This window comes from Crocodylus porosus, unplaced genomic scaffold (genome assembly GCF_001723895.1).
Source record: "Crocodylus porosus isolate Cpor-Errol unplaced genomic scaffold, CroPor_comp1, whole genome shotgun sequence".
In the NCBI taxonomy this organism is placed as follows: Eukaryota; Metazoa; Chordata; order Crocodylia; family Crocodylidae; genus Crocodylus; species Crocodylus porosus.
This window is the reverse complement of record NW_017728916.1, coordinates 6,797,832-6,820,515: the sequence shown is the minus strand read 5'-3', so window position 1 is coordinate 6,820,515 and position 22,684 is coordinate 6,797,832. Positions and strand designations below refer to the sequence as shown.

General features: G+C 55.7%; 1 protein-coding gene and 1 long non-coding RNA gene across 2 annotated transcripts; one reads left to right on the top strand and one right to left on the bottom strand.

Moving 5' to 3' along the window:
- Positions 1-227: 227 nt before the first annotated feature.
- LOC109310976 lies at positions 228-3,899 on the bottom strand. Its single transcript, XR_002101356.1, has 3 exons — positions 3,515-3,899; positions 2,978-3,101; positions 228-1,626 (listed from the first exon to the last, which is right to left on the bottom strand). It is a non-coding gene; the product is annotated as an uncharacterized LOC109310976 (long non-coding RNA).
- Positions 3,900-16,051: 12,152 nt separating this feature from the next.
- Positions 16,052-22,675, top strand: GDPD2 (glycerophosphodiester phosphodiesterase domain containing 2). The gene is made up of 15 exons (XM_019536367.1): positions 16,052-16,183; positions 16,933-17,036; positions 17,109-17,202; positions 17,427-17,486; positions 17,798-17,896; positions 18,200-18,288; positions 18,655-18,805; positions 19,140-19,222; positions 19,319-19,469; positions 19,959-20,174; positions 20,801-20,952; positions 21,123-21,270; positions 21,486-21,568; positions 22,105-22,133; positions 22,489-22,675. The coding sequence occupies exons 1-15, from the start codon at positions 16,076-16,078 to the stop codon at positions 22,539-22,541; spliced, it is 1,620 nt and encodes a 539-aa protein (XP_019391912.1). The 5' UTR covers positions 16,052-16,075; the 3' UTR covers positions 22,542-22,675.
- The last annotated feature ends 9 nt before the right edge of the window (positions 22,676-22,684 follow it).

The following is a 22,684-nucleotide window of genomic DNA, read 5'->3' as shown; positions in this document are numbered from 1 at the left end:
CCACCTTGCAGGGAGAATTCAGATAGCAGGTCCTTGAACTGGGCTTTTTAGAGGAAAGCCTTATTCTGCTCTTTTATACCAATGCAGCTTCATCAAGTTAAACGGTGATGAGCTTCTAGCAACTATTGCTCATGTACTGCACTACTGGAGGAAGGAGAGTTGGGTCTGGTGTTTTATTCCTTCGTAAAATTTATTTAGCAACACTCTACAGCAGGTTTGTGAGCTATAATGCCTGGGAAGCTTAAGCTGAGAAAAGAACAAAATGTGCTTGCTAGGCAGCCTCTATCCAGAGTTTTGCAGTCCTTGTTTTTTATATTTTATTGCGCTTGGAAAGTAAAAGGCAAACCTTGTATTTCTAAAACACCTTCCGTGACTAACCTCTGCCTTTCCTCTCCAAGGATTCCTGCAATGAAGTTCCCTTAAGTCATTTCAAACAAACATCAACACTGCACCATGGAAAGCTGCATAAAGATTAAAAGAAATAAAATGCCACCCAAAAGAGAGGCTAAATAAAATGTCATCTTTGCAATTTGGGTTTTGTTAACCAAAGGCCAAATAGATGCCTGCTGGTAGCCTTAACAATGACAAATGAATCAAGATCTGGTCTCAGTACAAACCATGAAGACATGCTATCAAGCTACATAAGGACATCATCATATCTTCTAAAAACTATTCCTTATGATAAATTCCTAACAGCAAGAACAACTGCCCATAGAAGAAACTCAGCCAAGTGGTGGACTGCTCATCTGTTGGAAGTCTTTAAGTCATGAGTACATTTTTTCCTTCAAACCTGCTCTAGTGCAGCAAGTTAAAGATTTTCTGCAGAAATCAGCAACTGAAATTCTCTGACCAGGAGGTTAGACTAAGTTATCGGAAGGATCACATCAGGCCCTGAAATTCATGGTTCCATTATGTAACCCAATAGCATCTGGTTCCGACTACTCCTGGGGTTTCCATTGCTACCCAGAGTGACACACAGGGCTTGTTCCCAAGTGGTTGAAATTAAAATTTAGGGGAAAGCATGTATTTATACCTCTCTATGCTTTTCATTTGAGAAGTAAAGATGGCTTCATTAGAGAAAACAAGGACTGAATATCAAGGGCAGCCATGCAAGAGACACAAATACAGAAGAACAGTGGGGTCCATAGGTTGGAATGACTCAACAAGAGGTCCAGGTTATTCAGACATTGCAAATGCATCAAAACAGATTCAAAGGCAAGATATCAATTAATGTAAAGAAATACTTAACGGAGCATTAGGATGATGAGCTGACAAACAAGCTAGGGCGAAGGTGACAGTGGTAGTGATGCATCCAGCTGTGTCAAAGGGAAGCAGCCAGAAGACAGGTGGCAATGGGAAAATGTACAGAATCCCAAAACGAAGCCCCACACATACACCATGCAGAAGCAGGATTGAGCAGAGAAGTTCATGGAGATCTCCTAATCACCTTTGTTCCAACTCTGCTGTCAGATACACAGTAAAAGTCAGGTGCTGCTTGTTGGCCTTGAGACAGTAATGTGTTGGTCTGATGTCAAGTAGAAAGGAGGGAAGAGTCACACCTTACAGACTAACCAAAGTAGATGTACAGCACACTCTTTCATGAGCTGAAGCGCACTTCATCAGATGCTGTGAAAAGATGTTCAGAAAGCAAACTATAGGAAAGAGAGGGAACTGAGCCACATAGCTTTGCATCATCACAAGTGTTTAATATGTTTTGGTTCTTGCAATGTGAAATAGTGGGTGCATAGCAAAGTTGGTTCCACCCAGAGGGAAGACAAAAAAAAGCAGAGACAGGGTACCTGAGCCTCAGAGTAGCACAGTGGAGTGGGATCAGAGAATAAGGACACTGACTTATCCTGAAGCAGAGGCACCAACAGAAAATCAAGACATTGTGGACTGGAGGTGTCCTCTGCAATGTGTTATTGGACAAAGATAAATCATTCTCTTTGCTAATGAGGTTGGATCCCATTGTTTGGCGCTGATGCCAAGTTTTATGCCCATTTAAGAAGAAAAAAAAAAAAAGCTTTCTGCTGTCTGAGTACTGTTAGAAGCCTATAAACTTCAAGTCTTTTTACACATAATACATACTAGAAGATTAATATGTGGTATGTGATCTGGACACCATATGTGAGGTGCCAAGTTCTGCTTTAATCTGTTGAACTGGTTTCCAAGACACCCACAGATTATAACCGCCAGTACTGCAGCCCGCTAGCAAAATTAATATTGTTCCAATCTAAGCATCTAGACCTGTACTGTTGTCCTAATACCCCATTCATCCCAAACATGCAAGGCAATTCAAAGTTGTTAAGCCCCATTTTATTCAGAGTAGTTGCAGGTATTTCCAGCCTCAGAAGGTTACAATGCAGACCTGTTTCAGTATCTAAGGCCACTGAAATACAGCTTATTTCTTGCCCCCTTTTTTTTTTTTTTAAAAAAAAAAAAAAAAAAAATCTTCCCCTGCCTCCAAACCAGAAACTTTGAGAAACTTTTGGCTATTCAAAGATGGTGCAAGTTTTATAAGCCATCAGTTAAGAGCAAATTTGAAATGAAATCTAGAAGCAGAGACAGGTAGAAGATAGTGAGCCTTATATTATGCAGAGCTCTCAGGAAGAGAGCGGCTGAATTATTAAGCAGGTCACACATGGAGATAAAGACACAAAAGCTGAACATTGACTATGAAATGTAAAGCTGTAGAAGACTGAAAAGGAAGAGAAGAGAGTGCAAGACTCTGCTGTGTGGAGATCAGCTTGGGTTAAGGGAACACTGTTGATGAAAGAAATATCTGTTTTATATATACACTTCAGGGGATTGGATGTGCCCTTAAATGTTAAAATTTGTCACTTGATAAGTTGGATTTGTTAATAAATAAAAAGAAATGCAGCTCATCACAAAAGTTGCCAGCTGCCTCTGGGACTTTTCTTCACCCCTTTTGGGTAGCCAGCAGGTGTAGAACCAGGAGGAGCACATCTGCACCTACCTCGAGATTTCCTCTCTTCAAGCAGCCAGGCACGGTGCTCCAGCAGAAACAGCCGCTGCATACAGAACAAGGGCACATCCAAACCCATCACGCCAGCAAAGTACAGGGTAACCCATTTTATAGCCTAGATCATTAAAATGAAACCACTGTTTTCAGCTCATGGAGTAGGTTCTTTTCTTCAGCATATTCTCCTAAGTTTTTTACCCCATGCATCCACTTGCTTGAAGGCTCCACTCCACACCAGCTGACCTTTGTGTCTGTGAAGGGCCTTAACTGACTTTAGTTGAAGCCACCCAAGGACACTATACTTTGCAGAGTGAAAGCTGATTTGCCAAGTTTAGTCCTTTGCTTTGGGTCACCCAGCTGGAAGAGCCTGTGCTGTGTGACCTGCCAGAACCCGGTTCCAAGAAGCACCTACATGCCAGTGCCACCAAGGACAGTTGCACACAATTTACACCTGCACTTTGCCACCCTAGAAGTAGAGGATCCTTCTCTGCTGTCCCCTCCAGCCAAAAGAGCTTGCATTTACCACCGTACCCAAGCTCCCACATGCAGCCTGTAGGAAGGCAGACACTGCTCCCAAGTCTGCAGAGCAGATACACACTGGAAGACAGAAAAACAGACACCAAAACACCGAGCTGCTAAATACACAGTCAGGGCAGCAGCAGGCAGAGGGAAAACTAGAAATACAACCAGCCACATGTAGGTAAACACTACAGCCTCCTGCAATCGTTTGTGCTAAAGACTCAGAAGATTTGTACAGATGCTATCAAAACACAGACACCATCGGGACTCAAAGCAGGAGGCTTTATGTCAACAGGCTAGGAATAGCCATTACACGCAGGACTAGGAGCAGTGAATGCCTCCTAAACTGTTTTATTACATTGAATGAGCAGCTGGAGTTCTCTCTCTGAAGGGAAGTATTGATTATTGATGAGGTAGAGCAAGGGCTCACTACATGGTATTACTAGAGAAAGACAGAGAAAAAGAAAAAGGTGCAAGTAGGGGAAAAGAGAGACTTGCTACATGCAGCTATGAATTAAGTTTTTGTTTTTCCATCACAGCTTCTATCCAGGAGCTTTAGGTGAACTACAGTACATACCCATCCCTACAAATCAGTTATCCCCTTACAAAGTGAGACTACAGCCTTACCAGAAGGTTTACTGTTCTAACAAAATATTTTCCTTCCCAAGAACTCTTCACTTTACACTGCCCACTTACCCTTTTCTACCAATTTACCTCCAGCATGCTCCTCTGGAGGGCTGTCCCTTTAAATTTTACAGCGGCAAACAGCTGCTACTTTAAAGCATGGGTTTTGCAACCAGCAGCTGTTTCTGGCTTGCTTGGCTGGTGAGTTTCTGGTCTCCTTCTTGTAGCTCTGGAAAAGCTGGGGAAGTTTGCTCCCCAGGAACAGAGGGTGAGTTGATACCTGGGAAGGGCTAGGGTAGTGGAAAATGTTAAAGATCCTTATTGTGAGCTCTACTGTGGTTGGTTACTAGTCTAGGAAGTCAAACAGCTTCTCCATGAAAAGAAGTAAGGCTTATCCCAAAATAGCTGACAGTGCCTTGTTAAACATTATCCTAGGGAACCTATGTAAGGCCCAGGAGAAAGGACAGTAGTGTTCTCTATCTAGTAGTTAAGTGAGCAATAGCTAACTAGACTGTGTTGCAGATAATGGGGGGAACCCACTGTGTGTTAGTGGGACAGGAGGGTGTGGGACAAGGCATGGATTCCTTGATGGTGGTGATGGTAAGGCTTGGGGTGGCTTCTCTTTGAGGGCTCTGGTGGTGTTTTTCTGGAGCTGCAGAGCAGAGGAAAACCTGTTGGAATTGGAGAGCTGGCTGTAGGGGTGAATGGCACTCCCAAGACAAGAAGCTGTTGCATGGATGTGCTAGTACTAGAGTATTCTGGCTGTAGTATTTCTTCCTTTGTCACCTTGCTGACAATAACATGCGAGTGTCCCAATGCAGCTACAGGAGCCCAAGCCTGAGATTGCTTGTGATGACCATGCTCAGCAATGTCTGCTATTGCAAGAATACTGACTTGAATATTCTCCTTTCTAAGAGCTGGTTAGCTCCTTAATGATGCCACAAAAGAGGTGACAGTTTAATAACAAAAGCAATGAGTTGTAGCCGGTGTGTGAAAGCACTCTGAAACTCAGAGCAATGAAAAAGAAAAGCTGTTATTTTGCAATAAATAATAGCATTTCATTTGCAACCTGGTCTAATGCGCTGACCTCTTAGTCAGCTTTGTTCGTATCCTCTCCGGGTAACAGTGTAATTCTGTGGTAACGTTAACTCTGAGCACAAATTACAGGCCTGCCAACAGGTAAGAGCAAACATCCTATTACCCAGGTTCATCTCCAGTGCTAAAACAATGGTAAACTTTAACAGCTCGCAAACAGCAAGGAAGTCTAAATGCCAAAGTCATTATAGCAGCAAATCTACAAAACAGGAATAGACAGGAAGTGCCTCTGCTTACAGAAAAGAAAAATAGCATTGCTCCTGAAATCCTCAATACAGGCAGACGTATTTAATGGGTGAGTCTATTACCACGCTCCCAACCAAGGGCAAACTAGTCTAGTCTAGGCAGAGCCCTGACATGCCCCTTTTGGTAGGCTGCATCTTGTAGACAAGCTTCATAAGGCAAATTACATGAAGAAAATGGATCAGTTTTCCTGTGGCTAGGAAAATTCTCCTGTAGTAGAGCTGGAGAACTTCCTGGGTAGGCCAAGAACCATGTGCTCCTTTAAACTGAAGTGAATTATAGTTCTATATTGTATCCTTTGAGCATAATCTCTTGCCACATTAAAACCCCTATTTAATATTCTGGCTTCAATTCCCCTTGTGTTGCATACTTAATTGCAGCTAATTATAAGTTAATTAGGAAATGGCAAATGATAAACATCTTTAAAGGCTGAATTAATTTGAGATTTGTTGTTTGAAAGAAAAAAAAATTGGCTTCTGGAAGAAAACAATCATTTCAATCCTGTATGACACCCAAGTAAAATGTGCTTGCAGGAAACGTGTGTATCGCGTGCCTCTGAGCTTGGCTGAATGCACAGGCTAGGTGGTTCTTGTGGAATAACTCACTCAAAATGCTTTTCCACAATGTCATCTTCGCGCTACCTCAGCATTACAGATGTGGCGGGATTTATCTTCCTATGCTTAAAATGGAGAACTCTTCCTGCCAAGGCACAGTGCAAACTGGTGCACATGTGTACCCAGAATTAGTTGATATTTTTGACTATTTTGGCTTTAACAAGTGGTGTGACCTCAGTCCTGACTCTTCAGTGAAACCTGAAGGTGCACTGAGTGTGCTGAGCTTGGGTGTCTCAGGTTAAGTTTTTCCAGAAAATAAGGAACATGCAGGCTTTGTGACCAACTTGGAAAATATTTGTTTTAAAGTCGCTTCCCAGGGTCTCGCAAGCGCTGAGGCAGAGAAGTCAATAAAATGGTTATGCCCAGAAGCATTTGCTTAACCAGGAGGCCATTCTTTCTCTTCCTGCAGTGCCCTGGTTCATTTCCCACCAGCTTCTAATTTCTGCAGCAAATGAGGCAGGTGAGCTACAAATGGCCTCAGTTATTACTTGGCCCTGAGTCTGTCCAGCGGTATGCTCACAAGTGCAATGATGGCAGGGGAGGCCTATGGAAGAGCATGCTTCCCTTCCATTGCAGGCAGTATCTTAATTCATTATGCTTCTTGGTGTTGGAATTTCTTGACTTTGAAAATTTGTCTTTGCAGTCTTGGTGTCCTTGTGATGTAGGGTTCTGCAATGCCCCACACTTTAAAAGGCAGATACTGCTGCAGGAAACTCCAAGACCCTCCTATGGGTCGGCAACAGGGTTGGACTCCTCAACTTCTCAATTTAAACTTGCTTTTCGAGCTAACGGAGTAGCAGTAGGTGGTCCATAAAGAAGATAATAGCCAATTGCTAGAGGGGAATGAAATGCAGCACTTGCCAGCAGACTGGAAGGCTCCTCCCTGATGGCAGGGAAATGGAGAGATTTGGGGCTCCTGGGTTCAATTTCAGGTTCTGACAAATGTGCTGAAATTTGGTTACAGACCCTGCTGCTTCTGGATGTCTGTAACCACAGTAATGAACACATGGATGATTTCCCATGTACTTTATTTCTGCCATACCCTTTATTTCTCTAGGTACAAGCCTCCTGTGTCTTGACTGAAATAGTTGCTTCTGATAAAGCAGCCCTCTGAAAACAGAAAAGCAGGGGTGGAGAAGGAAGGACAAATATAGTTGGATTCAATCACTTCAAAGCTTTGATGTAGATGGTTGAAAAGCCAAATTTGCTTTATAGCGGTATAGAGTACACGAAAGCTTAAAATAAGAGTATATTTCTAGAAAAGCTCCCAAAGCTATAAGTAGCTGCATGTAGGTAGTAAAGATGAGAAGGGGCAGAGTGAAAAATGGAAGGTGTTCATTGTACAATATAATGTGTTTTAAACTTTGTTCTGTAAAGGGACTGGCTTATGATCTAGCCAAGCTGATAAATTTATTTCAGTATATAATATAAATCCAGGGGTGTCTTCAGCATGTCTGGAACACTCTCTTCTAGGTTTGGGAGTTAAGGAAAAAATCCAACCAGCTTTGTGATATACTCAGCCCATTAAGAACAAATCTCAGTGCCTCTTCCTCTTCCCTCTCTCCCCAGCCCATTCCAAGTAAAGTAACAAAAATATTGGGTGTAACTAGAACAAGAAAAGCCACTCTGTCAAACTCTGCCTGTAGTGAGATACAATCATGCTCATTCTCAGTTAAATGGAGAGCAGAAATTGGGCTATAGTATTTAACATGTGAAAATCAATCCCAGATACAGAATGAAAGGAGCTGGAACTCATTAGGCAATAATCCTTCTGAGAGATGGCTTAAATGGGATTAGCATAACTGCAAGAGGGAACTCTGAAGAGGCTCTGCTAAGCTAAAAGCAGCAGTTAAGATCACCCAAGCTGTTGGCTCTTAGTGCTAGAACATCAGCTCTGTGAATACCTGAAATAAGGGTGAAAGCAAACTAAATGGCATTTGTGACACTCCCTGGTCTTTATAATGTCAGAAAGATTTGAATAATTACCTGAAAGGCACCAACTGCACACAGCATGGGACTTCCTGACAGGCTGAGTTTTAGTGGTATTCCAGCTGTGAGCCTCCAGACTTGGGGAAAAATCTCTCTTGAAATAAAAAAAATTAAAGTACACCCTCTAGAACAGTGCGCTAACACCTTTTTAAATAATTTAACATGAACATTAGCACTGAACAAAGGGGAAATAATGGTAAGATATTAGGCATTGTGTCCAGAGAACAAGCACTGAACCAAATACAAAATTCCTGTGCAGCTTTTGAATGGAGTTTAGAAGTACCATAATCCAAGTGAAATGATAGGCCAAGTTTTATAGCCTCATGCAAGTCTGCCACAGGTGCCAGACCCTCTCTCCCATGTCCCATTTACTTTAAAACCTTTCCCTGACTCCAGGTTATGTCCCAGAGTTGAACTGATGATTACTGTGGTGGGAGGTACAGGGGAACATGAAATCCTGAAGGCCAGGGCCACAAATGGCTATTGCATGCCAAGGTTGTATTTGGTTTCTAAGTGTTGTAGGGCAGTGGCTGTCTCTTTTTAGCATAAGGCTTTTGTTTTTCTGTTTTCATTTTATAAGGTGCCCAGACCCTGCTGCAATGCAAACAAGCACTGCAATAAAGGCCCTGCAGGCTTGAGCAGCTGGAACAAATAGGCAGACAGGAACTTGCACATCCAGCACAAGATAAACACAGATGTTTTGTCCCTGAGAGCTGCCTGTTCCCAATGTCAGGGGTCTTTTCCTTGAGCAAAGGCTTCTTCAGTGCTTTTGCAGGTTCTGAGGCATGCACCTTTTCAGGCAGGTTCTCACTTGGCTGCAATCTGTGTGTGGAGGAGAGGGGGAATCTTGGGCTCTTCTTTCCCTGATGCTTTCTTCAGCCATTCATCTTTGGCTGCCTTTGTGCAAGGCCCAGGTATCCCACAAGGGGTTGGGCAGGGTAGATTTCGTGCTCTCCTGTGCATCTAAAGTTGCAGCCCAAGACACACAACTTGAGCCCCTGTGAACTTAACTGATCCAAATAACCAGTGTAGGCAGGAGGCATGTCTGTATAAATCAGCTGGGGGGCAGGGAGTGAGATTATAGCTGTGGAGCCCACTAACAAAGTGTTACTGACAGCTGTGGCACAGGGAACAGGTGGGAAGGGTTCACAATTGAGCTCCAAGCTCTACGTGGAAGGAAGATGCTGGTGCTACAGGCTCTACTGTCCGTTCCTTCACTCCTCTGTCCAATCTGGCTTCCTCCCTGGAACCTTGTTCTAGTATCTGATGAAATGAGCCTGAAATTATGAAAGCATATTCTCTCATTGAATTGGTCTATAAGGTGTATATTTATCCTGCCTTCTGCTCAACTCCAGACTAACATGGCTAACTACCCCTTGTCTTGTTGCACTCCAGCTTCCCCTGCACAGGATGCTTGTCCTAGTCTTGCTTCACCCCTCATCTTTGTCCCAATCTCTTACTCCACTTCCCCCCTTGCCTCCCACTTCCGGTGTCCAGCAGAGGAAGGGAGAATGCATTGAGTGCACTGGAAAGAGGGTCCTTTCCCTTGATTTTTGGGGACCTGGACCCTGCATGGTCAGCAGCATGCTCAGATGTACAACTGGAGGGGAAAATTCTGCTCTCCTCTGCAGCCCAAACAGGGATGCTAAAAATCCAAGAAGTCTTAATCGGGCACGTGCAAACTGCATAGTTCCCAAAAATGTGCATTTATGACCAAATTCAGATGTGTGGTTTTTTTTTTTTGTTTTTTTTTTTTTTTTTACAGGGATAGTAAAAAAAACATCTGATGCTGGCCACCAGCACGCTCGGTCTGTTTTGCAAAGGATGAGTGTCCTAGCAAAATTTATGAGAATTCTTTAATGTGGGCAAACATTTTCTTCTTGTCACTGGAAGGCCACTCAGATGTTTGATACTACTGAACTAAATATTTGTTTTGAGACTACTTCTTCTTCTCTCTCCATGCTGAGTGCTTTGCTTTGTCTCAGGCTGAATCTGTTTTTGCTTATCTGCGTCCATAAAAATATTTTTCGAACCACTGGGCCCTTCTAAAAACAATCATGCAACCTACTTCCTGCCCACTCTTTCTCTTTCCCACCCCCCCCCCCCCCCCAAAAAAAAAAACCAAACAAACAAAAAAAACCCCATCAGACTGAGATGGATGCCTAGGGCAAAACTGAGTGAAACTGTAAGCAAAGGCCTCATGACGTGGGTCAGGCGGTGCTACCAGCTCTCCCCTGTGCCTCCTGCTGCCGAAGTGCATCTTCCCCCACTTTGCCCCAGGCTTGCTTTTTTTGCTGTGGTTTTGATATATCTATAGATCTAGACAACATCCTGCCTATGCCGGCTATTCCGATCGCCCACACTGCAGAGGTCCGAGCTGCACATTTTGGACAGCAGCCTCTTGGGTGCACGGAGAGCACTAGATCTGCTCTGGGCCTTGCACGGAGGCAGCCAAAGACACGGGGCTCAAAAAGGATGCCAAGCAACGTGCATTTGCTGCGACAGGTGCCCGCGGAGGACCAGGTCCTTCCTAACCCTGCGGCCTGCAGGTGCAGGCAGCACATCTGGTCCCCAGGGCCCCCAGTTCTAGGGCTTCTAAGCTTTCCCTGGGCGCCGGCACCGCTCTGCAGGCGGGAAGGGGTGTGCCCAGCTCTACTCGGGGCTGGCTTGCCGCTGGCTGCAGGCCGCGGGTGCATTTCCCTCCGTGCGCTCGAGGGAGGGAGGCCTCCAGCGTCGCCTGCGGCCGCCAGCCCATGCGCAGCTCTGGCTCGTGCCGTGCTCTCCGGCGCCCTCCAGCGGCCCTCCCGCAGCAGTGCCCGCCGGCGGTGGGTGCGCATGCGTAGTGGGTTCCTGCACGCCGGCGGTGGGTACACATGCGTAATGGGTCCCCGCGCGCTGGCGGGGCTGCGCATGCGCAGTGGGCTGGAGCCTTGTGAGACTGGGAAGGCGGCCCTCCCGCCTCAGGCCGGCTCCGCGGAGCTTCCCCGCCTTCACTAGCCAGGCGCCCACCGCTGCCTCAGCGGCCGGCCAGCCAGCCAGGAGCTGGGTCCCTCCCGTGTCCTCGGGGAGGGCGCGCGGCGTCCGACATCGTGCCTGTTCCCACAGGTTTTGCCAGGATTCAAAATGGCGCCGCCTGGGATCTATAGCTCCCGATGCCCTCAGCCAAAATGGCGGCTGCCCGCTGGAGTTGGAAGCACGCGGCCCCTAACAAAAATGGCCGCCGGGCCTTACTACCCGAGTGCCCTCAGGAAACATGGCTGCATGTGTGCGTTCTGCTCAGGAAACAGGGATTATGAGAATGGGAGCATGGTGAAGAGATGCTTACTAGCCGCTTCCACTTCCCGGGGTGGCTCCTAGTTCCAGGTGTGTGTCAGTTGTGTACAGGCAGTCGCTGGTGTAGCCCCACGAAGGGGCCTCGGGGAGAACCATAGAGTAAAAGGTGGTAGAGAGAAGGACCGTAGTGAGCGACTTTGCAGGAAAGAGCCATAGAGCTGGATGGAGCGGCGTGTCCCCCTTGTGGGCGGGGTGGGTGCGGCAGCTCCGGGCTGGCTGCAGCCCCCAGGTGCAGGAGCACAGACCAAGGTCATGGGCGGGACCAGGGTGCTGCCTGCAAATGAAGCCATGCCTCATTGCACCGAATTGGGCCCCTCATTGTCTTGCAGATGCCCAGCTCAATGGGAGGAGGCTGCGGCGGGGGGCTGTGAGCCACGGGGTGGGATATGCAACACCCCTGCCTTGCAGGAGCTTGGGTTCACGCTCATTGCAAGACGGATGCATGCAGGTGTGCAGCTGCTGCAACCCTCTGGACCAGACTCCCATCCCTGGCTGTGACCCCTGTGGAGGGCTTTGTAGAAGATGCAAGACCTGCAAAAGTGTGGCATAATCCACCTTGACAGAGGTTCTGAGTTTTTCCAGCTGAGAGGCCAGGACATCCTGATCCCCTTCCAAAGACCTTGTTGCTGCTTATAAACCTGATGACTTGCAAAAGTATCTACTCCTTGCCTGCATCATGCCAAGTCCTGGGCTTCCAAGAGTTCAAATAGATCGTGAAAGTGTTTCCTCTCCTCCCCTCTGCAAAGCCTGTCTCGGCAGTGATGGGGGCTCGCATAGGGCAGCACTTCAGGCTGCAATACCGCCACAGGGACGGCAGAGGGGGAGTCGCGGTAGAAAAGCACCCGGCGCTCACTGGAAAAAAGGGCCCCATGTAGCTGCCAGGCGGCTGGTCTAGGATGCAATGTGGCTTTGCAAGCAAGGGCGCTCCTTTCTGCCCTCCAGATGGGTCGGACAGGAAAGCTCACTTGCTTATGGAAAAGTAGTGCCATGTCCCCCAGATCATCTGCTGTTTCGGCAGAGGAGCTGGGCAGCAGCTGGGCGGGGAGGAATTGTGCGTGTAAGCGAGACGCGGGGACATGTCCCTAGGGAGGGCCAAATTCCGTCCCCTGTGCCCAGAGAGCCCCCGAGCCGCCTGGCTACCAGAGGGCTGGAGGGGAAACCGGCTGTCGCGCACCAGGCAGCGTCTGCACGGGTCAAAGCTGTTGCCAGCATGCGCAGACCGGCTGGAGGCGACCCTCCGGGTGCTCCAGGGGTGAGCAGCTCTGCTCCCCAAGCCAGGAGCGGGCCTTTGCAGCCGGTGCACGCGGGTGGGCTAGCGCGGCCTCCAGCAGCTCCGCGCAGCGCAGGTAGGCCCTGCGGGTGACGTGGAGGCCGGGTCTGGCGCTTCCCAGGGGAGGGGGCGAGCCGCGCGGCGTTCAGCACTGGGCGCTCGAGCCACGGCCGTGCATGCGCTGCACAGTCGAAGCCTGCGGCTGGAGGGGGCTTGAGGGGGCGGATGCCGGGTTTCCCTGCCCCAAGCACTGGAGCTGGAGGCAGGCGGACTGGCGGGGGGGGCTGTCGTGCCCCTTGGCTGCCCTACCCTGTGTGTCCCCAGAGCTGGTAACATGGGAGCACAGGCTGCCGTTGCAGTCCCCCGGGCACCGTGGGGTCTCCCAGGCAGCACCCGGGTCTCTGGCAGCATGACCGTCTGGTACTGAGGCTGTGGGATTTGCAGACTTGCTCATACTGCTGCTGCCCTCCGTGGAGAGACCATCTGCTTCCTCCCCAGCATCTGCCAGTGTGTCCAGAGCAGCAACACGCTCCCCGCTGCATCTCCATTTGCCGCGTCGCCCTGGCACCCCTTCACTGCACCGGTACCCACCACAGCTCCGCCTTTCCTCTGCCTCAATGCATCTGAGCATTGCATTAACCTGCACCGGCACCGCGCTGTGTGGGCGGCCCAGAGTCGGCCTGTGACCGTCGCTTCCAGCTGCCAAGTTCCCAGGTCACAACAGGGGCTGGCTCAAGTGCCCAAGTGCGTGACTTTCCACCTTGCACTTGATCGCAGGGGTAGTCGAAGTGCGGTGAGCCCGGTAGCGCGGGCAGCCCTGATGGTGCACAGTGACGTGACCACCCTTGGCGCTGAGGCAGCCTCTCGGCTTCGGGTCCTCTGTGGGCTGCTCCAGTCTTGCCTCAACCCCAAGATTTCGGGGATCTTGCTTCTACCCGTCGCCAGTTTGACAGGTGCTGCTCGGGTCGCTAGCTGCCTCCTGGCCACTTTAATTCTAGCCCTGTTATCTTCAGCGTATGTGCCTTAACTTGGCACCATGCAGCTAGCGCAGCGCTGGGTCTGGACAGGTCTGATCTAATGTTTCCTTCCTCCTGAGCCTCTCCCCTGCCCAAAACTAAGGCATGTGGGTCACACCCTGGCTGGGGGGTATTTTCTTAAGCCACTTCCATTTACCCCCCTGCTCCGTCTATTCTTTCCTGCACAGCTGGTCCTCGGCCTGCGCGCTGGCAAATGCAACCTGTAGCTTTCGGGATTGCTTCCCCCCAGTAAGCGCTTGGGTGTGGTGTTTGCTGTTCTTGGATGGAGCAGAACCAAGTCTTTTTCCCCCAAACTTCTGCTCCTAGGAGCAGGCCCCAGCGGCAGCAGGAGCCTGCCTCTGTCCACCTCTTCCCCCCGCCTGCCCGTCTCCGGAGCTCTCCCGGGAATTTAATCCGGCTGGAGCGTGGGCTGCCTGCAAACTCCTGCGTGCTGTCGCTCGTCACCCCAGGCCCCCGCTCTGGCTCCTGAGCTGCCACAAAGCGGAGGCTGCACCCAGCCCTCGGGTGAGTGACAGGACGGGGAATGGGACAAAGGCATTCCCAGCCCTTCACCTCGACCCCATGCTCTGCCTCCTCCCGCCGGCCCCCGAGCCAGCCCGCCAGTGTCTGTGTGCGCTGGGGCTCGCGCCAGGAGCCACAGCCCCGTGGGCGGCGCCGCACCGGGGCTGGCTGCACACAGGTGAGGCGAGGCGAGGCGCACACCTGGGCGTGGAGGGGAGGGTGCTCCGGCTGGGAGCCAGGCAGACGCAGGCAGCCCGGGAGAGGACTGAGCCGCTGCCCAGGGGTGCCCATCTGCTGCAGGTGCCGGAGAGCCCTGTCGCAGGTACCGCTGCACCTGGCCGCAGGGGTGGGGGTCTCCCCCCACAGCGCTGCAAACCACGCTCCTGATGGGCTGAGCCCGCAGAAGGGGCTCTGGGAGTTGTGCTGCAGCCCTGATGGGCTTGGCCAGCCTGGTCCCTGGCCGTGCATGCATCTGCGGGGAGCTCCCGGCCCCAGGACGGTGATGGGGTGGCTGGCATGCCGGTTCCCGGGGGCCTGGCCCACCGGCCCAGCGCGCCGCACTGGGACCCTGCGCGCCGGGGAACGGGAAGCCGCAGCTCCTGCGGCCCCGGGTCTGGGGAAGGGACCCTGTCCCTCGGCCTGAGGTGACACGAAGAGCCCCGGAGCTGGGGGCACCTGGCACCGAGTTCAAGCCTCCAGTGCCCGTGTTTGCACAGCCGTGTCGAGGCAGGTCTCTGCCCTGCGCTCCGGCTGCACCCTCTGCCCTTCGCCCTCGCGGAGGCGGTGGCACCAGGGCTTCCCACTACCCTGTGGGGACGAGTGTCGGGAGATCCCGCGCCCCGGTGCTTTGGGCCCTCGCCTGGGCTGTGGTGCAGGGCGGGCAGACATCTGCTCCCGAGCGCAGCCAGGTGCCCGTGACCCGTGTCCAAGGGCTCGGGAGAGGGGGGATCCCAGCCAGGCTCGGCAGAGGCTGCCAAGGGGCGCCCGTGCTCTAGAGGGAGAAACTGAGGCACTGGAAGGGGGTGGCCGAGCTGCCTGATCCCCTCCTTGCTGGTCCTGCTGCTTCGCCCTCCCTGCGCACGGGGCTGCACAATGCCCGTCCCGGGCAGGAATGTCCTCCGGTGTCCATGGCAACGGCTTCCCGGCCCGGGAGGCCTCTGTAAGGGGCTGCTGTGTGCGGGGAAGCGAGGGCTGGTGGTCACTGGGGGCTGGGGCCTGTTCCCTGCTGGGGGTATTAGTCATGGGGCAGGCAAAAGGAAGGGGGGGTTCTGCCACTAGCTTCCCTCATGCCCTTTGCAGAGTCCCTTAATCTTGTGCTGGAGCTCCCTGGCTTTCCCCTGAGCAGTGGGGAAGTCACAGGGCAGCTCCAGGAGTTTCGCAGCAGCATGCGATGGGAGTGGCAGGGGTGCTGGCAGGCTTGGCTCGCGCGTGTCTGCGGCAGCCCATGCACGCCTGCGCCAGCCTGCTGCGGTGCCCAGGGGGTTGTACCCCAGACGCCTTCACACCGCTCGGTGGCTGTGGCTTGGGGCTGGGGGAGGCTGGACCCCATTGCCCCGGGTCCCGCGTTCCCCTCGGCATTGCAGCCAGAGCGCCGAGCCCTGCACCTGGGCCCAGGCTTGCCCTGGCTTGCCAGGCACGGGGGCGGTGCAGCAGCCTGCCAGGCAGGTCGGGCCATCCCGCATCCGTCTGCTGCCTTCCCGCCTGGGAGCGGCATTCCTGGCCCTGCCCCGTGCTCAGGGGCGGCTTGCAGGCCGTGGCCGGGGGGCAGAGACCCCCAGCTCGCAGCCCCTGGGGTGCCGGCCTCCGGGCACGTGGCCACATCCCTCTCACTGCGTGCTCCCTGCAGGCGAGCTGACCGCCCGGTGCCATGGAGGAGTGCCCTGCCTGCTGCCAGGCCTGTGCCACCTGCCTGCTCTGTCTGTACAGCTGTCGGTGTGCCTCGGGCAAGAAGAAGAAAGGCCTGAGGACCACCAAGGTGAGTGCGGGGCTGGGACCCCGTTGCAGGTCTCGCGGGCCCCGCGTGCAGGCGGCTCTGGGGACAGGGTCCGTGGGCAGGGAGGGCTGAGCCACCGGAGCTCTGCCCCAAGGGGACGGGCAGCCGGCTGGGTCTGGGACGGGGATGGAGAGCAGCACATCTCTGGGGTGGCGGGAAGCCCCGTTCTTGGAGCGCGCTGAGCTCCGGCACCCGTGCGAGGCTGGGAGCAGTGGCATGGGGCCGTGCCAGGCCAGCGGGGTCCCGCTGGGCCCAGCAGAGTCCTGGAGCCTCTGCGAGCGCAGCCAGGCGCGGGGGGCAGAGCCCTGGGACTCTGGCCGGCCGCCGGTTCCCACGGGTGGGGCCGAGCCGTGGCCTGTCCTGTCCTGTCCCGTCTGCAGCCGCGGCTGGGAACTCCCCTGCGCCGCCGCGGCAGCACCTGGCCCTGCACCGAGCCTCGGGGCTGGGCTGCTGCTCACCTGGGTGCTTCCCCCCGCCGGATGTGGGGCTTGCTGCTGCTTCCTCATCCCCAAGGGTCCCAGCTCCCCCTTGCTCAGCTGTATCCACCAACCCTGCTCCTTGCTCTCCGCCCTGCTGGGCACCACCACCCCACCTTCCCCAGGGCAGACCCAGCCAGCTTGCCCAAGCTGCAGTGGCCCCCGCGCTGGTAGCTGCGTAGTGCCCGGGATGCTCCTCCACCCCGTGTGGGACTGGCAGGGTCCCCTGACGTCCGCGGCCCTCCTGCCTTGCAGTGCGACCGCAGCTGGTGGCTGCTGCTCCTGGCCGTGTGCCTCTTCACGCTCGTCTGGCTCTACTTTGCCTTCGTCCTCCTCAACGACTTCCACAACTTCAATGAGTGAGTGATGGGCCCCACATCCCCTCGGCCCCTGCGTGTGCCTGGCCCCACTGACTGCCCCTCTGCTTGCAGGTGGTTCTTCAGGCAGACGCAGTCGTGGGTGGACTGGTCCCCGATCCTGCTGGCCGCCTCCGCGCTGCTGCTCACCTACTCTGCCCTGCTGCTGGTGAGCCTGGACCCGCTCGCTGGGACCCTCGCGCCGGCTGCAAGAGCTGAGGACGAGGGGACGTGCCAGCCTCGCGCTGGTGCAGGGTGGACGCAAGCAGCCCCCGGCTCCGTGCCCTGAAGAAAGGGCTTCCTGTCCTGGGCAGCTGCTGGCCTGGGGCTCAGCAGGTTGGGGTGTCTAGGGCGCCCCACTCCGCTTTGCCCTTACCCTTGCTCTTGCTGCAGGTCCTGGCACTATGCCTGCAGCTCTGCGGACAGCCCTTGAAGCTACACTGGCTGCACAAGGTAACGCAAACTAGGGGGCCGGGCGGACAGGGTGGGTGCCTGCCCTTGAAGCCAGTGCACCCTGCGCCCCAAGCCGGAGCAGGGAAGAAATGGCACCTGGTCCCTGGAGGGTTTGGCCCCAGGGGCCAGAGGACTGGACCAGGGGAGCAGCTGGCGTGTGCGGGATGCACAGGGGAGAAGTGGCTGTCTGAGCCCAAAGGTCATAGCCGGGCTCGGGAGCTCTGCAACAAGCTGGTTCTGCATTAGGGTGTAAGCGAGGTGGGGGTCCCTGGGGAGGGCATGTGCTGCAGTGTCCAGCTCCTTCCCTGCAGATCCTCCTGGTCCTCACTGCGCTGCTCGTGGCGGTCGCCTTCGCGGGGCTGGACGTCCAGTGGGCTGAGGAGTGGCAGAGCGCGTATGTGTCCCTGCAGGTGAGAGCAGAGCGCACGTGGCCCGGGACCTGGCTCTGTCCAGCGGCCACAGAGGCTGCCTGAACTTGGCACCAGGTGCAGCAAAGCTGATGCTCCCTTGTGTCCCGCACAGGAGCGGGACTGGTCCCTGGCTCTTCCCCACACCTCCAAAGCCCGTGTCCTGGGGTGGGCTCTGGTCAGCTTGGGGCAGGTGGAGGGGTGACCGCAGCAGTCACGCGGGGGAGCCCTGGGCGGGGGTTGTGCAGCAGGATGTGGCTGGGCTGCACTGCAGGCAGCTGAGTGATTGCTGGCATTTGCCTCCAGGCCATGGGTCCCTTTCTGCACATCGGCGCCGTGGCGGGCATGACGCTGCTGGCCTGGCCCGTGGCCAGCACCTTCTACTGCAGTAGCAACACGGGTATCTTCGGGGTCGGCCCCAGCCCTCCGCGTGGACCTCCTGTCCTGTCCTCTGAGGGGGGTGCTTGGGGACCAGAGCCTGGGGGAACAAAATGTGTTTCCAGGGGCATGTTTTGGGGGAGGTGGAATCCCCACCTGGCTTCCCACACTGAGGATGGAGTCACTTCAGTGTCCCCCAGCACTGCGGCTGGGTGGTTACACCTTCCTGGCCCACCCCGGGGGAGCTGGGATTTCGGGGGACCGGTGGCTGCCCCGGGGCCAGTCTTGGTCTTGCCCTCATCCGAGGGTGGAGCATGGGCAGCCCTGCAGGTCGCCCCCACCCGGCAGCCCCTGGAAGTGACGGCTCCCCTTGTCTGCGTGTCTGCAGGCCTCCGCGTGCTGCTGCTCCTGGGGTATTTCGGCACGATGGCCGCCCTCTACCTGGCCCCCCTGGCCATCACCTCCCCGTGCCTCCTGGAGGAGAGCCAGCTGCCCCCCAAGCCAGACCTGTTTGGGCACCGCGGGGCCCCCATGGTGAGTGGCAAGCTGGGCCCCTCCAGGCACAGCTCTGGGCAGCATGGGTTCGCTGCTTATCCCAGACCTTGCCTGCGCTGCCTGCCCGGTGCCGTGCTGCACCCCCCAGGCTCTCTGGGGAGAGCTTGAAAGCGGCCCTGACGGGGACCTGCGCTCCCCGGCTGGAGTTGGAGCCGCCGGGCCCAGTCTGGGGACTTGGCTCCTTGCAAGCCCAGCCCGAGCGGCCTGCGGGAGCTGTGGTAGAGCCAAGCCTGGGGCTCTGGCCAGGGGAGTGGGCACGCGGGGCCCTCAGCAGCCCATCCTCTCCCTGCGCTAACTCCGCTCCCTGCTGCAGCTGGCTCCTGAGAACACCCTCATGTCGCTGAACAAGTCGGCACAGTGCGGTGTGCGTGTGTTCGAGACGGACGTCATGGTGAGGTAAGGGCACGGCGGCCGGAGGCAGGGAGATGTGGGCACGGGCCGGGCAAGGGGAGCAGGCTGGGATGCAGGGTGTCAACCGCCTGCCTCCGCCAGTGCCGACGGGGTCCCATTCCTGATGCACGATGCCAAGCTCACCAGGACCACCAACGTGCAAGACAAGTTCCCTGACCGGGCTGCCATGAACGCCACCACCTTCAACTGGACCGAGCTGCAGCAGCTGGATGCCGGCAGCTGGTTCCTGGAGGTGGGCTGCCCCAGGGAGGCCGCGTGGCCGTGGGGAGAGGAGCGCTGGGCTCTGCCAGGCACGTGGGCCTAGCTGCTCGCAGCCCTCTGGGCTCCCAGGACAAAGGCACCCTCCTTCCTGAGCCCTCGCGCTCCCCTGGGTGCATCTCCCCCATGCCTGGCTGCTAGCACTTGCCCTGGGCTGGAGCTGCTGCAGCACTGGCTCGGAGGCTGGGGCATCTGAGGAAGGGGGGGCGTGCTGTCTGGCTGCATGGACTGACAGGGCTCAAGGACCAGATAAGCATGGGTTCAGGGCAGGGTGGTGCTGGCCTCTGCACTCTCAGGCTGCCAGTGCCCTGTGTGGGCACAAAGGGGCATCATGGGTGTAGGGAGAACCCCTCTTCCTGCACTAAGCATGTGCCCCAAGAGGCCAGTGGGGAGGTCCTGGGGGTCCCCCACGAGCACCTCGGCCTGCATGGGACAAGTGCTGATAGAGAGCTGCCCCTTGCAGAAGAAGCCTTTCCCCACGGTGCAGAGCCTCTCCGGCGAGGACCAACGCCTGGTGGAGCACCAGAAGATCCCATCCCTGCAGCAGGTGCTGGGAGAGGCCCGGCAACACAACCTCTCCATCATGTTTGACCTCCGGCCTGAGAACCACAGCGACTACCAGCACTTCATCAATGCCACCGTGGAGACCATCCTCCGGTCCGGCATCCCGCCGCAGATGGTGAGCTCCTGGGCACCAAGCAGGACCTGGCTGCCTGTCTTTGCTCTTTTGGGGGCAGAGCACTGGTCTTCCCCGCTGGGCAGGGCAGGGCATGCCGGTGTCGCCTCCGCCTTGAGCCCTTCTGTGTTTGCCCATCACTATTGTCCCAGATACTCTGGGCCCCCCAGTGCAGTCCCCACAAGGGCTGCAGCCTCCATTGTGTCACCAAGGGGATGCCCTGGGGCTGCAGGATGAGCAGCCTGGGCGTCTTGGTGCTGGTGTGGATCAGTACCACCGTTCGGAGATGTTGGGTGCCACTGGCAGGGTGCTGCGGAGTGGCATCTGCCCAAACCCTGCAGGGAAAGCTGCAACCCGCCTGGCACATCCACTCAGCTGCCACGCCTTCTGGTGTGTAAACAGTGACACATGAGTTGGGAATGGGTGTGAAGGAGAATGGGGAAAGGTGGCAAGTGCCCTCCACCTCCCTCTGCCCTGCCGCACCCACCCCCTGCAGCTCCAACTACAACCCCGCCTGCATCGCCCTGGTCCACGAGCCCCGGACATGTGCAGGGGTCCCTGCCATCGGGGATCGCTTCTGATGGCACCCCTTCCCAGCTGCTCTTGCCCTGCATCCCCTCTGCCCCTAGATCCTGTGGCTGCCTGAGGAGTTCAGGGAGCAGGTCGAACGGCAAGCACCCGGATTTCGGCAGATCTACTGTCGGAAGAAGCTCCAGAACGAGACTGTGCCTCTGCGGCGAGTGAACCTCCCGTACCAGGACCTGAGCATGGAGGAGATCAGGTGCAAGCCCAGGGAGGGTGCGGAGCACAGGCAGGGGCACCCATGGCAGCTGAAGGGCTCTATCCATGGGTCTGGCGGAGGGGCGGTGGCTGCTCTGTGGGGAGCTTCCCCGGGCCCAGAGCAGCGCCCATGGAGAGCCTGACCGAGGCTGGCTGCCACCTCCTCTGCAGGCTGTACCGCCGGGACAACATTTCCGTCAACCTGTACGTGGTCAACCGGCCCTGGCTCTTCTCCGTGCTGTGGTGCGCTGGTGTTGGCTCTGTGACCACCAATGCCTGCCAAGTGCTGAAGGAGATGAACCGTCCCCTCTGGCTCTTGGTAGGTGAAATGGCCTGGCCACATGCTGGTCAGTCCTGCTACCCACCCCTGCTGCCCCGAGGCCAGGCCAAAGCCTCCTGGTGCGTCCTCCTTGCTCATTGCCCAGCAAAGGCATCCCTGGAGCCTGCGTGGGTCCCGTCTGCACTGCAGTCAGTCCCCTCCTGGGGTGCACGTGCCCTGCCCCGGGCTGCTGACCTGCCGTCATTGCCCTGCAGCCCAGCAACACCTACCTGATGATCTGGATTGTTGTGGACTGCGTCTCCATCCTCCTGATCCTCTGGGCCTTCGTCCTCCTGCAGTAAGCTCCGACCCCTCAGCCTCCTTTTTGGGCAGGAGGCCTCGTGCTGTGCAAGGCAGGAGGTGCTGCCCTCCCTGAGCCACACAGCAGGTGCCCACACCTGAGGCTGTTTGCCCCACACTCTGCATGGCAAACTGCTTTCCCTGCTGATCCGGGGAAGCCTGTCTCTCGGCCCTGAAACTCCCATCTCCTGCCCCATCCTGCAACACAGCTGGGCTTGGAGGGGGCATTCATCCTTGCAGCACAGGGGAAGCCTGGCCCTGAGCGGTCTTCTCTGGGTGCCTTTAGCCCTGTCTGGTGTCAGCTTGACCCTTTACAAGTTGAGCTGAGGGGCTGGAGAGCCCAAGGAGGGTGGGAGGTGACGCTGGTGCCCTGTGGCTCTCCCCAGCTTGCCAGCCCACACAGGGGCCACGAGTGTTGAGCAGAGCCCCTCGGGGGGTCTTGCTCCTGCCCAGGTGGAGGTGGGCTCCCAGGGGCAGGCCTGGGTGCTGACCCCCAGCCCTCCGAGCTAACCTCAAGCTTGTTCCACTTCCTAGGAAATGCTCCCGGAGAAGAGAACCAGCAGGTAACGGGGCCGCGGCTGCCCCCCGCGACTCCCTCTCCCTCTCCCTGACTGGGACGTGGCTCCCGGTCTGGTCGTGGGACTCTTCCCAGCCAGGCTGGGCTTCCCCGGCTTTCCTGGCAGGCAGCGCGCCGTCCTCCCGCGGAGGCTGCTGCTGCCTGGGCTCTCCCTGCGGTGCCGTGGCCCCCGGCCAGCGCGTGCCCTGCCCGCCTCGGCGGGCACGGCTCCCCGGAGCCGCGGAGGGGATCCCCTGGTTGGAGTCCCGCGGGCCCTGCTCCGAGCAGCGCTTCCTGCAGCCGGGGTGGCTGGAGGTGGGGGACGCCGCCTAGAACAACGCGGCTTCTGTCTCCATTCCCAGAGGCTGAAACGGACGTGCTGCTCACCAAGATCAAGAGTCTCATGCAGGAGTGACCCTCTGCCCGCAGCGCCTGGCGGTGGAGGGGATGAGCTGGGGACAGGCGGTGTTGAGCGGGGCGTGCCCAGGCGCCCTGCTGCCAGCTCCTTTGTAGACCCCACGGCTCTGCATGACTCTGTTCCTCATGGAGAATGGACCC

Excerpts from the sequence above, each read along its gene's own strand:
- GDPD2 (XM_019536367.1), top strand. The coding sequence starts at position 16,076 with ATGGAGGAGTGCCCTGCCTGCTGCCAGGCCTGTGCCACCTGCCTGCTC. Across the intron at positions 18,289-18,654 it reads ACCTTCTACTGCAGTAGCAA|TGCAGGCCTCCGCGTGCTGC; the intron begins CACGGGTATCTT and ends TGTCTGCGTGTC. Across the intron at positions 19,223-19,318 it reads GAGACGGACGTCATGGTGAG|TGCCGACGGGGTCCCATTCC; the intron begins GTAAGGGCACGG and ends TGCCTCCGCCAG.